The following is a 16,146-nucleotide window of genomic DNA, read 5'->3' as shown; positions in this document are numbered from 1 at the left end:
TAGTCCTTCAAGTTTCTGTAGGAAAGGGTCAGGGATTTGGAAAGCCTAGCTCTTTTTCTTTTTCTTTTTAGTTTATTTCTTTGAGAGAGAGAGCACAACGAGGGAGGAGCAGAGACACAGAGAGAGGAAGAGAGAGAATCCCAAGCAGGTTCCGCGCTGTCAGTACAGAGCCTGATGCCGGGCTTGATCCCACGAACTGTGAGATCCAGACGTGAGATGAAACCAAGAGTCAGACACTCAACCAACTGAGCCACCCAGGTGCTCTGCCACAGGTCTCTTTAAACAGTCCTTGGAAGCAATAATAGTTTGTCTGCCAAAGCATTGAACTATTTGCAGAGTATCACAGGCTTAAACTGGTGGAAATTAAAATAGCATGAGCCAGATTTTAGGAAGCTCCCATCTGCCTCTGAACCACTGGATTTAATGATTTATATTAGGCCAGGATTTATATTAGGCCAGTATATAAATCTGTTTAATAAAGAGAATTTAAAATAATAATAAATGGATTTGGTAAAAAAAAAATAATAAGCATATATTTGTTTAATGAACAAAGTGAATTTAAAATAAATAATAAATACATTTGGTTAAAAAAGATTTTAAGGATACATATTAAAAAACAAGCCTTCCTCCTACTCTAGATCTTCGTCCCTAGTTGTCACCAAGGTGAACAACTCTTACATTTCAGAGGGTCTCCTTCATACATTTGTGCATTGTATATGACTCTCCAAGTTCATCTGATTCTCACATCTTAAAGATTTGTTAGGAAGAAGGGCTTATTCACTTGGTAGAAGAGTAATTTATTCTCATCTAGGAAGAAGAATCTAAAAATGCTAGCAGGCATTAAAAATAGAACTAATGAATATGTCTAATTTTAAAGAAAATGTGAAAACAATCATTTAAAAGCAAGAGAAAAGGCAAAAGTTGAGGAAGTTACTGTCACTCAAATACAGTGATGATCTAAGAAAGAATGAAGCTAAGGCAAAGAGGAAGAGAACAAAGGAGCAGGAGGAATAGAAATCAAGGGTACCTGGGTGGCTCAGTTGGTTAAGCCTCTGACTCTTGATTTCAGCTCAGGTCATGATCTCACAATTCGTGAGTTCGAGCCCCACATTGGGCACTGTGCTGAGAGTGCAGAGCCTGCTTGAGATTTCTTTCTATCTCTCTGCCCCTTCCCCGGTCATGCTCTCCCCCTCTCAAAATAAATAAACATTTGGGGAAAAAAAAGAAAATGACTAGGAGGGGGAGAGAGATAAAACAATTCTAATGGTTACGAAAAAGTATTTTGCTTTATGGGCAAGTGAGAAAGGTTTGAGTAGAATGATGTGGCCTTTAAATGATACATATGTCATACCATCCAGATAATATATCGGGACCACTGAGCCCATTAAACAGGATTGTGAGAAGAAGAGGCAAATCAATGCATTCTGCCTTAAGGATTTAAGGAAAATTTCTCAGGATTAGCAACTAGACAGCAAATCAGGGCTGATGCTCCTCAGGGGTAAACACCTGAAGGGTAGGAGCTGAATTCTGGTACCAACCTACTGGACCAGGGCGGGGCATTCAGCCTAGCATGGTAACAACACAAAGTACAAATTGAGGGTGGTGCCTGGTAACTAATTCCTGCCTGAAGGTATAGACTCCAATCTTGGAGAGAAAGGCATTCTGTTGAGAAGCTGTGGGAGTGGCAGCTAGCAGAGGACGTAATAATGAAAGAAGGCAGAGAGAATGTCTTGGAGACAAGTGTTTTGTGTTCTCAAGATGAATAAGGTTTTTGTGACTATCACAGGATACTTGAGTGCTAGAGAGCCATCACCAGCTTGTGTTAAAAGCTGCAGAGCGGTGAATGTCAACTTCTTTATCGCTCATTAGAATGTAGGTTTGAAAACTTCCAGAAGGTACCACAGCCCAAGACTCTGTGGCAGAGGGCCAACCATGCGGGGCAAGCATGCTAAGTCTGTTCGAGCCGACATGGATGGGGCCACTTAGCCCTATGAGCTCTGATTACTGATGCTGGCAAAGTAAAGAGAGGGAGAGGCAGCTGTTCATTTCCTGAATGGGGCAGCACAGGCCAAAGGGACCGTTATAACTGCACTGACCAGGACCCTGCCCATGAGAGCAGAAGAAAGAATGACACCGACCCCACACTGCCCCATCAGAAGACGGGGTTGCAGAAGAGCCGGTTGTGAAGCTGGAATCCTGTTCCTTACCTCTCTCCAGGCGTAGTATCTCTCTGCTTTAATGATCATGTCCACTACAAGGCTGTGGTTGCTTCTGGAGGCCATGGCCAGGGCAGTCTTCCCTTGCTAAAATTAAAAATGAAAGTGTCAGGCAGGATGGCCTAGTATTTAAGAGCTCCAGCTTTGGAACAGGGAGGGAGGGGCCTGAGTTCAAATCCTGATCTTGCTGCCTCCCTGCAGGGTGAACTTGGGTCAGTCCTTAGCTTCTCTAGGGCTCAAAGGCTACCCCATGGTATAGTGGTGAGGGGTAAATGCGGTAGTACATATCAAGCCCTTAGGACTGTGCATGACACATGGTAATTATTCAAGAGATGCTAGATATTGATGGTGTCAGGTGCTGTGTCCACAGGGCAGGGGAAAAGATTTAGACTTAGGGACTGACCATCAACAGATGATGTTTTACACATCGTCTATCGATGAGAACCCAAACATCTCTCTGAGACCTCCAGAGGTCTCCCTGGCTCACTGTACTGGGAAGTCCTCAGCAAATAAGTAATATGAGGACTGACTCCATCTGTGGTTGAGACTTTAGTCAGTGTGCCACACCTCCTTCCCCGAATAGCCTTTTCCTTCTGCTATAAAAAGAGACCTCCTGATTTTAGCGGGGCACCTGACCACCCCAAACATTTCCCAGCCTCCCTTGCACTTAGATATGTGACCTAAGTTCTGTTATATAAATGGAAGTGGCACGTGCAACTTCTAGAAAGTATTTCTAAAGACAGGAAGGACGCCATTCTCTTTCTCCTTCCTCCTGACTAGAATGCTTGCATGATGGCAAGAGCCTGAACAGCCTCTTAGACCAAGAAGTTGAAGCCATGTGTTAATGAGGGCGAAAAGTGCTGGATCTTATTAAGAATAATAGTATCCTTGGAACGCCAAGAGCATGCACCTCTTGATTTCAGGGTCGTGAGTTTGAACCCCACGTTGGGTGTAGAAATTAAATAAATAAAACTTAAAAAAAAAAAAAGAAGAAGAAGAGTAGCATCCATGACAAAACTACTAATTCATAGTATAGAATTCAGCCCGCAGGACTCCTATCTAGAATTTTTTTCTATTCTACGCTTCCAACCAAGGGGTTAGGGATTAGAAACTTAACCAAATGGAATATGCAGTAAGGGATATTCTGGACATAATTTGGGGCATGAGTGGCCTGGGAACGCATATGGTATCTTGTCCAAATAACAAAAGCTGTCCCCTAGATTTTAGGCCATGCACAATCCACACATATCTATACATTTTCCTGAGAAAAAGATGGTGGTTTTTATTTATTTTTAAAATGGCACAGGAAAAATTTGCTCAGGAATCCTGAAGATAATCAAAACGAATGGTCAGAAATAATCCCAGAAGAAGAAGTTCCAATTTTAGGAACCCATGTTTCCATGCTTAGGGATCCAGCAATTTATCCCAATAATTCTCTCACATGGCTGAGCATTTGCAACAAGTGCAACTCCCACCAACCCACATGATCTGGCTGTGAGTGGAGGTGCCTTAGACCCAGGTGGGCCGGAAGATTAGGACCGACAGTAATCAGTTTCTCATCAAGAGAGGACAGTAATGAAATTAGGAAGAATAGCACTTTGCAGGCAGTTAGCAAGTCTTCCATTGCATGCTGCCTAGATTCTGGCTCGTGAGGCCATTTGAATCCAGATGATCAGCCTGCTGTGGGAAGGCAGCATTCTGAGAGCCAGCGTTCTCAAGTTCGCAGGAAAACCTTCCCAGGGAGTGCGCCCTGGAGTGGAAATACAGCACTCCTGCCACTGAGGGTGGGAAGCCCTCCAGGAGCTTTGTGACACCTCTGACCGAGGGAGCAGGTTTCTGGGAAAGTCCTATTTACACCAAACCCTGGCTCCTTTTTTCCGTCCACACTTTCATTTACTCTTAGAGTCACTTATCCTTGGTAAATACTGTGGGAGTGAGTGGAAAAGGTGGTTTTTATTAATGAAATAGGTGTTGGGTGCCAACTATGTGCCCAGAGAAAAAAGAGGAAGAGGAGAAGGGAATATGGGAAAATCAAATTGTGAGTCAAATTGTAGCACTGAGGCTACTATTTCCCAGGACATCCAGTACATAGGCACTGGGGGCCGAGCATGAATTCCCTTCCCAGTGCTATGGAATCTCCACCTACAAGACTGTCCCAGAGGTGTTAAGTGTTAATGAAGAAGTGGAATACAGTATGAAAGGAAAGCATGGAAAATACGATGCGACATGTGAATACTAATGCTAAATGTTAAGGGAAGGTAATGAGCACAGGAGTGCAAGTGGGGCACTTCCACCCAAGTGACGGAGTTATGGGTGGATGCTTTTTTCTTCCTTATGCTTTTCTGTGTTTTCCAGATTGTTCACAGTGGGTTTGTGTTGCCTTTTTGTTAAGTAGGCTCACACCCAGTGTGGAGCCCAAGCAGGGCTAAAACTAACGACCCTGATGAGATCAAGACCTGAGCCGAGATCAAGAGTCAGGCTTTTAACTGACTGAGCCACCCGGGTGCCCCAAGGCTTATATGACTTTTTATGATAATTTTAAAAACTGACATATACAGAAAAGCAAAATAACACATCATTTCTTCAAGTCCCACAGATGTAAAATGTGTGATTCTGCAATAGTAAGTAGGGTGAACTCAGCTAGTGCTGGGAATTAGGGATGTGCTGAGCTGATGAACAGTGTGGGTAAAGACAAGGAAGGAAAAGACAGCAAGTTGCAGAAGCAGTCACCTCTGCTCACAGCTGTGGAAAAGCACTACACAATCAAGCAGCTTTTGCTTTGAAGCCTGGCTCTGTGTCTTACTATGTGTGTGACGTTGACATCGCTGAAATCTCTTGAAAACGGATAATTTTGTCCACCTCACAGAGGAGATGTGAGGATTGAAATAAGGTACATGTGTTGTGAGCACCTAACAGGGCTGCCACACCTCGGTCTTCCTGCGTTTACACTTTTCAGTAAGCTAGAACCTAATGCACGGATGCCCCACAACCCTCCTGTAACTGAGTCTGCTTTACTGCATCAATATACAAAGTTGTCTTTCTTTACAAACACGTCTACACAATGACCAAAAGGTAGAAGCAACCCAAATCTGCATCCACAGATGAAAGGATAAACAAAATGTGGTATGGACATACTATGGAGTATCATTCAGCCTTAAAAAGGAAGGAAATTCTGACATGTGCTACAACATGGATAAACCTTCAGTGCATTATGCTAAATGAAATAAGCCAGTGATAAAGTGACCAACGCTGTATGATTCTATTTATATGAGGTACCCAGAATAGTCAAATTCATAGAAACAGAAAATAAGAGTGGTAGTCGCCAGGGGCTGGGGAAGGACGAGGAAATGCGTAGTTGTTGTTCATAGAGTTTCAGTTTTGCAAGATGAAAAAGTTCTGGAGACTGGTTACATAATAGTGTGAATCGACTTAACACTACTGAACTGTCCACTTAAAAATAGGTAAGATGATGGGGCACCTGGGTGGCTTGGTTGGTTGAGCATCTGACTTTGGCCCAGGTCATGATCTCACAGTTTGTGGGTTTGAGCCCCGTGTCGGGCTCTGTGCTGACAGCTCAGAGCCTGGAGCCTGCTTCAGATTCTGTGTCTCCCTCTCTCTGCCTCTCCCCTACTCATACTCTGTCTCTCTCTGTCTCAAAAATAAACATTAAAAAAAAATTTTTTAATGGTTAAGATGATAAATTTTGTTGTATTTATTTTACAATTTAAAATTTTTTTTTAATTTTAAGTAAAAAAATTTTAGACATGTATGTTTATTCACTGCATCTCTGTTTACAAAAGCTAAAGCTTAGGAACAATTTAAATGCCCATCAGCTGATAACTAAACAAATTATGATATGTCCATACCACAGCTACCTAAAAAAGAATGGAGAAACTCTCTTGTACTAATATGGAACAGCTTCTACTCTATATTTTTAAAGGAAAAAAGCTAAATGCAGGACAATATGTACAAGTATATCACCACTGTGTAAAAAGGAGAGAGGAATGTAGTAAGAGTATTATATATTTATGTTTGCTTGTTTATGCATAAAAAGAAACTGGAAAAAATAGAAATTTATGATAATAGATCCACTAGCAAGGGTAGTATGGGAACCAGACAAACGGGGTCAAGGGCGGGTGGGACACTTTTATTGTAAAACCCTTACTGATTATATTTTTAAATTTTTGGACCACCTGAATCTTTAATCTTTTCTAAAGATTAATACACAATTTTATTTTTTTATTAAGAAATTTTTTTTAATGTTTGTTTATTTTTCAGAGACAGATCATGAGCACGGGAGGGGCAGAGACAGAGGGAGACACAGAATCCAAAGCAGGCTCCAGGCTCCAAGCTGTCAGCACAGAGCGTGACACGGGGCTCAAACCCACGAACCATGAGATCATGACCTGAGCCAAAGTCAGATGCTTAACCGACTGAGCCACCCAGGCGCCCCTAATACATAATTTTAATTTAAAAAATATATGCTTTAGGGACGCCTGGATGGCTGAGTTGGTAGAGCATGCGACTCTCAATCTTGGGGTTGCAAATTCAAGACCCACATTGGGTGTAGAGATTACTTATAAAAAAAGAAAACTTAAAAAAACACAGATTTTATTATTCAGAGTAAAATTTCTTACCTACATATCTCAATCACAATCAGGATGTTTTGCTGACGACCACGTTACAATGTTTGTGTAAGATTTATCCAGTCTTTTCACAAAGGGTATGCTATGGTTGCTGTCAAGGCTTACAGCCTGCAGACAGCTCTTCACAACCACCTTGGCTGAACAGGGTGAAGTCCATGAGCTTACCTTATCAACGACCTTCAGGTCACAGCCTGCCTTCAGCAAAGTGTCCACCAGTTCCACATGGCCAAGATCAGCAGCTAGGTGCAAAGGAGTCTGCTGCCTCTGCCATGAGAAATTTCAAAAATGTAATCTAAACACATTAAGGAGGGGGAAAAAACTTGCATAATGAAAAGACAAAGGGAAAGTAGAGGTGCCCTATATAGGCATATGGGAAAATAGATTAAGATCACATTTTTAAATAGGTACAGGGGACATTCACTGTAGCATTGTTGGTAACAGTGAAAAACTGAAAGAAAGTTACATGTTTGACAAAGAGACTCGCTGGGTAAACTGAGGTATATCCGCTTGTCGGATTAGCAGGCAACCATTAAAAATGATTTCTGAAACATTACTTCATTATGACAGACTAGAAGAGTCAAGTTCATAGAGACAGAAAGCAGAGTGGTGGCTGCCAGGAACTGAGGGGAGGGAAGAATGGGGAGTTAGAGTCATGAGCAGAGTTTCAGTTTGGGAACATGGAAGGAGTTGTGGAACTGGGTGGTGGGGGGGGAGGCAGAGCAACGTGACTGTGCTTCAGGTCACTGAAGTGTACCTTCAACAACAGTTAAAATCGTAAATGTTACGTTATGTGTACTTAACTACAAATTAAACAGTGGTTTCCAAGATTAATTCTTAAAATGGAAAAAGTACTCATTTAACACTGACAGACTTTGGACACAACACTGTATCTAGAGAAGGAAACACATCAACAATATTAACAATAATGTCTAGATGGCAGGATTAGGGAGTTATTTTTATTGCCTTATTGATGCTTTTCTCTATCTTGTAAATTTCTTAGTTATAATGTATAAGAGAGTACAAGACTTCTAATTTCTCTCTGGGGTAATCGTTTTCTTACCAAGAGGGTAACAGTGTTTCCAAGAAATACGAAATCACAAGAAAATAACACACTTTAACCTCTCACTGAAAGGAATGCTGGTGTGCAGACAGACATTTCTAAAATATTAGTACTGAAAGGAACATTGTTTATGGTCTAGCCCAACCCTTAAACCAGAGACAGGAAGCAACTTCCCCAGGGTCACAGAGCTGGACAATAGCATCTAGCTCAGTACTCTGCCAACCCGAGCACAGGATCAACCTGCTTGGAGCGTTAACATAATTAGTATTAGAAAGCATTTATTAAAGACTCACTTTTGGGTGGCAATCAGCCCCTCTGGGGGCTCATCCAAAACATCACACTTACAAACTATCAAAGGTCTCTATCAACATGGAACAGAGACACAGGGTCATACCTCAAACACCAATATCATCTCAATTTGATGATACTGCTGTAAGTCTAGAGGACAGGAAATGAACCAATACGTTAACAAGAGTTCTCTTTATTGGGGGGGATGATAATTATAAATTTTTATCTTATTTATATTTTCTTATTGTTATACATTGAGTATATTCCCAATCTAACAGAGAATTGAAATGGTCAAGTCTAGTTCTATACCTGGCGGGCAGACTAACAAACCCTCCTTTCTAGAGTGAATCTGGCCAATTCTGGTGAAACCAAAATCACACACAAGTTCTGGGTATAGAGCAAAAATTCTGCACGTAAGCAAATATTTGGGGCATTAACATACTTGGACACCTAAGTATGTATAATAACATTCCTTCCCTCCCTACAAACATTTGGGATGGTAAAACACAGGGAGGAGCAAGGTCCCTGGAGGAAGGAAGGGATGGAAGGGTAGGTAAGTCTCTATTCCCATCTGGCACAAAGGAACTCCTAGGTTGGAGATGGAGGAGACTGGAGAGATCTGTGGCACTGCTCTGGTTCCAAAGACATGGAAACAGGGGCTCCCAGTGTGGGGGGCAGGGGGTGGTTAGGACAGGTATGTCCACCATATCTGGCTGCTCCCTCCCCTCAGGGTCCAGCTGAGGCTCCTCTAGGTAGAGGCAGTCAGAAAGCCAAGAGGAGTCCAGAGTTCTCACCTGTCTCCAGGGCTCCTAAAGAGCTCCTCTCCCAAGAGTTTCTCTTCCTACTTCCCACAGCTCTTGGGAGAGGCAGCTCAGCCCCGGAGGAGGCCCTGATTCAGACAGTACCCACCCCCGTTAATCTTCCAACTCAGCATTTCCACAACCAGCTAGTGATGGATTCCTTTTATGGAGCATTTGACTCTGCTCCAGTAGATTTAATTTATGGTGATCTTTTTTATTCCAAGAGGTCTCTTTTGCCTTTGGGTAAAAGACACATTTACAGTCTCTAATGTAGAAACAAAGCTTCCGGGGCGCCTGGGTGGCGCAGTCGGTTAAGCGTCCGACTTCAGCCAGGTCACGATCTCGCGGTCCGTGAGTTCGAGCCCCGTGTCAGGCTCTGGGCTGATGGCTCGGAGCCTGGAGCCTGTTTCCGATTCTGTGTCTCCCTCTCTCTCTGCCCCTCCCCCGTTCATGCTCTGTCTCTCTCTGTCCCAAAAATAAAAAAAAAAAAAAAAAAAAAGAAAGAAACAAAGCTTCCTCCTTGTGGCAAAGGGCTACTGGCCAATTATATTTCATACTGAAGGAGTGGGCTTTGATTTAAAGAGCATCTGGCAATTTAACTCTGAGCTACTGTTTATCTACCAGAAGTGCTGGGCCTGTTAAATGTGAGCACTAACTGAACCCCGGTTGTGTGTTTGAAAAAGTATGTGTGTGCAAGTGGGAGTGGGGGTTACAGCAGAAAATGGATAAAAAGAATATGTATATTCCTCCTGGAAAATTTTTAGGGCAACTTGAACTTGCTCAAAATTACCCGTAGTCACACACTACCTTGAATCATAAGAAAACAGACTCTCTGGGTTCGGACTGCTGGCTTACCTGATTTAAGATGTCAATGTCATGCTGTGCACTTAATAAGCTCTTTACAACTGTGATATGGTTGTGGATAACAGCTAAATGAAGAGGGGACTCCTTCGGCTGCAGAAAGAAAGAAATTTTCAAATCCAAGAGGTTTTGGCTTCATCATTCACACCAAAAAGCAATTCATTTCGACAGACGTTTCCTAATAATCTCTGAGTACTGGAATTGCCTTGCACGGCGGCGGCAGGCCAATAGCGAGTGTTCAGCATCATTTCCACCCCAAGGCTGTGCAGCAAACCAGCTTACCAGCAATCAGCTCTGCCCCCTCATTCATTCCAGGACTAGACACTGAGCACCTACTATGGGAGGCTAGGGATTCAGTGGCGAACCTGGCATTTTCAGGATTCTTCCAGTCCAGTGGGGCAAGAATATATTGTTGTTGTTGTTATTGTTTTAATCACAAAATAAATGCACAAATTGTGATAAATGCTTTGGATGAAAAGTAGCAAGTGGTATAAGAGCATATATGGGATGGCCAGAGGGCTGACCTTTCTGGAGATGAGAAAAAGCTTTCCTGAAGAACTGACATTTGTGCTTTGAAAAGAAGGATAAGAAATATGAAACAGGCTTAATGCAGGACTTCTCAGAGCCTTCAAAAAGCTAAAGTATGGGGGGAATAACTACAAGGAGGAGAAAGCATGCACATTCAGCATTTCCTGAAATGATCTGATCTAGAGTTCTTTCTCCCTAGATCCTTCCATGGGACTAATGACCCATTCACCCAGGGGCACCATGCTCATGTTTAGCCTTCTCCTGTATATATACAGCCCCAGTATGTTTACCAAACCTCTCCAACATGCTCCCCTGTCCTCATTTGCAGTTAAATGAAGGTGCAGCCATTCTGCAGCCACACCTTCACCTGAAGTGTCCCAGCCCCTCTCAGCCATCTCCACAGGTGGGCTTCTTCGCCAGCCCTGCCAGGCTGTCATGTCACGATCAGCTCTAGAATCACACACTTAGCTCCTGTTGCCTCACTGACACACAGGTGCCACTGGCCCATGATGACAAGAGAGAAATGTCTCCAGGAGTAGAGAAGGTAGCCGCAAAGAAAAAAAGGTGGGGAAAAAGAGGGAAGGCGTGAGAGACAGCTCAGGGGCAGTCAGGGTGGAGGGAAGGTCCTAGGAGGTTAGAGGCAGGGAGGAGGGGGACGGGTACAGGTATAAAAAGCAGGTGCAGGCAGAAGATCCAGCAAGGCTGTGAACAATAGTAGAGCCGAGAGCCAAGACAGCCGACAGGCAACACAGGTGTGTGCGAGGGTGCATGATGAGGATAGAGCACAGTGTTACTCAAGAAAAAGAGATATTAATAATAAGCATCAGTAAGGTACATTTAACATCTTATAATGCTACTTACTGTACACTCACTTCCCCCATAGTTTATATTCTAAACTCTGGGCTAATAGTTTTGATTTACAATAATCCTAGCAGTTACATCTATTCCCCACTGTATTTATTTTTTAAACTTTTAATGTTTGTTTGTTTGTTTATTTATTTATTTATTTTGAGAGAGAGAAAGAGAGAGAGAGAGAGAGAGAGAGAGAGAGCGCATGAGCGAGGAATGGGCAGAGAGAGGGAGACTCAGAATCTGAAGCAGGCTCCAGGTTCCACGCTGTCAGCACACAGCCCAATCAGGGCTTGAACCACAAACCGTGAGATCACGATCTGAGCTGAAGTCAAACTAATTGAGCCACCCAGGCTCTCCTATTCCCCACTTTATATATAAGGAACAGAGCAGTTAAATAATTCCCCAAGGCCTTGGCGGCAAGAAATGGATTTGACAGGATTTGAATCCCTGATCTGCCTGACTCCAAAACTGGCACCAGGCTCCTTCCCAGGAAACCTACTATGAAAGAAACCTATGAAAAAGAGATGTACAGAGTTGACAAGAGCATCACCAGCCCACAGAGGAAGAGGAGAGAAGGGGGGCAGGTAGGACACCATGGCTGCAGAAGTCAGACTGCCATGGGGGTGAGCAAGGAAATGGAGATGATCAGGCAGGTCAGGGCAGTGTGGGAGGGAGGCTTTCCGTGCAGGCCTCTTCTTCTCTGGAAGGATGTTCTTTCTTGAGGCACCAAGCATGAAAAAAGAGAAAGCATCCCTCAGGCCAGGGAAGTAGGCAGTGTCCTTCCAGCCAGGGCTACCGGCCTTGCTGGGACCCAGCCCTTCCTGAGAAATGGGAAGCATCCCTGGACAGACCCGGGGCGTTCAGAGCCAATTCCTCTAATGTTAGAGGAATTTGACCAGACATGGTCAAATCACATCCCTTCTCTCTAGTTAATATAATAAATAATAATAGTTAATATATAATAATAGTTAATATAATAAATTTGACCAGACATGGTCAAATCACGCCCCTCCTCTCTAGTTAATATAATAAATAGTAATTGCTAACCAAGATCAGAGGAAATAATATTCTCACAGGAGAAGTGAAAAACAGAGGAATGCTTCCCATCTACTGCTGGCACAGAGGGCCTTCCTCAATCCTACCAAAGCCAACTCAAACTTCAGAAAACCTCAATCAGTATAAAGGATGGACTTGCAAAAGAAAAACAAGATCACTCAGTGAAGGGGGGGGAAAAGATCATCCTCCTTCCCATTTATAGCAGTGTCCTTTTTTCCACAGACTGATAAATTTAATACAAGAATAATGGCATCTCTGGACACCTGAGAACGTTTTATTGCAGCAAGTATCAATATTTAAAGCACTAAGATTTCATTTTGTTCAGGAACTTCAAAGACTTTGTAAAATTCATCCCTTGCATTTTATTTCTCAAGATTAAGACTCAGCCTCCAAAAGGAGTCAGTCTGCTTCCCCAGAAAGAATTCCTCCTTTGTGAACATCTCGTTCCCCTCCTCCCCACCCCCCAAGTATCTGCAAGGAGCATCTCTGCACACAGCCAGCCTCACCGCACCAGGATCAAAGCCCATGTTATTGAAACAGACTCACTTCCACTTTCTGGTACAGGTCAACATGCTTACTGAGAAGACAGCTCACAAGGGATGTGTGGCCGTTCTGGGTTGCTATCTGCAAAGCACTGATGTTGAGCTGCAAAACACAGGTGGAAAAGGCAGGGAAGATCCCCATTAGAATCCAGCCTGCTTTCTGATATTCATCACATGGTAATTAATTAATACAAAGAAATATACAACTATTTAAAAAAGAAAATCCAATGTGTTTTTGATTATTTTGAGGGCCTCTTTGTTATTTCTAAGTGTTTCCTATAAAAAGAGAGTCTGAGGTGACACATGCCTCAAGCAAATATGAGTTAAATCCCTGTTTCCCCTCTCTAAGTACAAAGTGGACTAGGGCTGAGTCTTCTCTCCATACACTCTGCAAACACCCTCCTTGAGCTAAAAAGGCTGACTTGGTGTTGGTCCCAGGAAATGCCTCAATACCTGCTGCAACCCTGACTGCTTACCTGCAGCTCTCCTTTCTGCCAGGTCTGGCTTCAAAGCTCAGCATGATTGCTACCCATGTGCAGTGTTCCCTCATGGCCCCTTATTCATCTCCTTCGTCAATGCCTCTCCTTCCCTGGTACCAGCTGCCTCCTACCTTCCCTGTGCTCAAGTGACTTCACTTACTGTGAACACTAGATGAGAAAATTGTTCTTGATTTATCCTGCTATCCTCCAAAAAGTCTTAGTATGGTGCTTTGCAACAGTATAAGGACAATGGATAGTTGTTGATGGATTAATTTTAAGATTGCTACAAAGTATTTCTAGGCCCACCAACCAAATAAGGTTCTACAGGATGTTATGTTTTCCAAAAAGTGGCTACATAAGTAAGTACCATCTCACATGCGGGCCTGAGACTGGCCACTGCCTCATCAAGAGGTCTCCCCTTGAATCTGAGTGGACCCTATAACTGCTTGGACCAATCAGCAGAGTATGGCAGAAATGACAGTGTGCCAGACCCAGGTGCAGCTGCTACCCAGCTTGGCAGCTTCACCTCCCTGCCTATTAAAAACCAGCTGCCATGCTGTGAAGAAGAGAGACCACACATCCATGCCATTCAAGAGCCCCAGCTGAGCTCCCAGCTGACAGATGGCACCAACTGCCAGTCATGTGAGTGAGTCAGCTCACTTAAGCTTTCAAATAACCTAAGTCCTGGCTGACATCTGACTACAACCACATAACAGACCCAAAGTAAGAATTTCTCAGTCCAAGAGCCATGAAAGATAATAAGGTGTTGTTGGTTTAAGCCATTGCACTCTGGGTTGGTTTGTTATGAAGCCAATAGATAAGATGATACTAAAAAGAACAATACACATGCTGACCAACTGGACTCTAGCTTGAGCTCCTACTATATGACCTTGAATAAGTGGCCTCTCAAGTACGGGCCTCTTTGTCTTCATCTGTAAAAAAGAACCTAACTATTAGTTTTTATCACTGCTAATAACCAATTGCCACAAACTCAGTGGCTTAAAAAATACGAATGTACTGTTACAATTCTGGAGGTCTGAAGTCTGAAATGGGTCTCACTGGGCTAAATTACAGGCCTTTCTGGAGGCCCTTGGGAAGATCCACGTCTTTGACTTTGCCAGTTTGTGGACATTGCTGCCCACATCCTGTGGCTCATGGCCTCTCTCTCCATCTTCAGGCGCACCAGCAATGGTCCGCCAAGTCTTCACCCTCTATCATTTTGGCCTCCTCATTTGCCTTCCTCTTCTACTTTAAAAGACCTGTGTGATTACATTGGGCCCAACCTGGATAAATGAGGATAATCTCATTTTAAGGTCAGCTGATTAGCAACCTTAATTCCATGTGCAACCTGAATCCCACTTTGCCTTGTAATATAACATATTCACAGGTTCCGAGGATTAGGATATGGATAACATTGGGCGGGGGGCGGGGGAGCATTATTTTGTGTACCTATCATACCATCCTACCTCTTTGTCTCAAACCATAGTAATATTGAGAGGATAAATGAGCTAGTAAATATGTACAGTAATCATAACCGTCATCATATTCATTCCACAAAGAAATAATTGAGCGTTTATTATCTGCCAGGCACCATGTTGGATAGTGGGGAGATATGACGGTAAACAAGATGTCCATTATCACATTCCAGTAGAGGTGGACAATCAACTGATCTATAGATTGGCAGACTGGTAGATCAGTGAATCCGTAGATGGGAGAATAAATCCATTTACTAAATCTACATGTTATTAGAATAATATCAGCTAATAATAAGTGCAACAAAACGAAGTAAAACAGCAGGGCTGGATGGCTACTTTCTGGTGAGTGATCAAGAAAATCCTCCCAGGTGGGGTGAAATTTGGACTGAGATCAGAATGGTAAGAAGTGCCCGAATGAAAAGATCTAAATCAGAAACAAGTTTGTGAAGAACCTGAAGCCAGAACGTAGTAGGAAGAGCTGTGGCACTCCAGCACTTTACCCCAGAGGCACTATAGGCACTGTGTATAGGGCCTACAGACTTTTTAGGAGCCAAAGAAATGTTTAAAATCTTTAGCAAAAAAATTGATTCCAAGATACCAAAAGAAAACCAGGAACTTGAAGTGAATAAATATTTAATTGACATATTCATACCTCATTGATTGTTAAATGTAACAGTCATAAAATATTCATTACATTTGTTAACAATTTGTAGGTTAAATTTTTTCACCTCCTCTAATTCCCAAGTACGTAGAGAGTTCTAAGAAACCTGCGTCAGTCATAAATTAGGGTAGTTTATCACAGCCAATAAAAAAGTCTTAGAAAATAATTTACAGCAAAAAAAATTAATGTGGAATGTTGGGGCATTTATATATGTTCGATAGGATATGAGGGTGGGGTCTCCAGAAATGAGTTGTTAAGGTCTACAAAAGTCTTCACTGGACCAGAGGCATTTAGTATGACCCTGAAGAGCATCTATTGACCAAACTCTGGGCAGTATTACATCCAGCACAAATGAAGGAAGTCTCTGCTCATAGCTAAATCAATTCTCTCCAATCACCTTCTCAGAAATGACCCAGGGGCACCTGGGTGGCTTAGTTGGTTAAGCATTCAACTTCGATTCAGGTCATGATCTCACGGTTCGTGAGTTTGAACCCCACATCAGGCTGTCTGCTATCCGTGTGGAGCCTGCTTCAGATCCTCTCTCTCCCCCTCTCTCTGCCCCTCCCCCATTTGTGCATTCTCTGTTTCTCTCTCTCTCTCCCCCCTCCCCCCTCAAAAATAAATAAAGAGGAAGGAAGGAAGGAAGGAAGGAAGGAAGGAAGGAAGGAAGGAAGGAAGGAAG

The 16,146-nt window shown here is 43.0% G+C and overlaps 1 protein-coding gene across 1 annotated transcript in view; it reads right to left on the bottom strand.

Moving 5' to 3' along the window:
• ANKDD1B (ankyrin repeat and death domain containing 1B) overlaps nucleotides 1-16,146 on the bottom strand; it is a 70,432-nt gene that overhangs the window by 7,073 nt on the left and 47,213 nt on the right. Inside the window, exons 9-12 of the mRNA XM_049649665.1 lie at nucleotides 12,854-12,952; nucleotides 9,866-9,964; nucleotides 7,028-7,126; nucleotides 2,208-2,303 (exon numbers count right to left, since the gene is read on the bottom strand). Of these exons, the coding sequence (XP_049505622.1) occupies nucleotides 2,208-2,303; nucleotides 7,028-7,126; nucleotides 9,866-9,964; nucleotides 12,854-12,952 (393 nt within the window). The remainder of the gene's footprint in view (nucleotides 1-2,207; nucleotides 2,304-7,027; nucleotides 7,127-9,865; nucleotides 9,965-12,853; nucleotides 12,953-16,146) is intronic.

Source organism: Panthera uncia, assembly GCF_023721935.1.
Source record: "Panthera uncia isolate 11264 chromosome A1 unlocalized genomic scaffold, Puncia_PCG_1.0 HiC_scaffold_17, whole genome shotgun sequence".
NCBI classification, from domain to species: Eukaryota; Metazoa; Chordata; class Mammalia; order Carnivora; family Felidae; genus Panthera; species Panthera uncia.
This window is presented reverse-complemented; position numbering and strand designations above follow the sequence as displayed.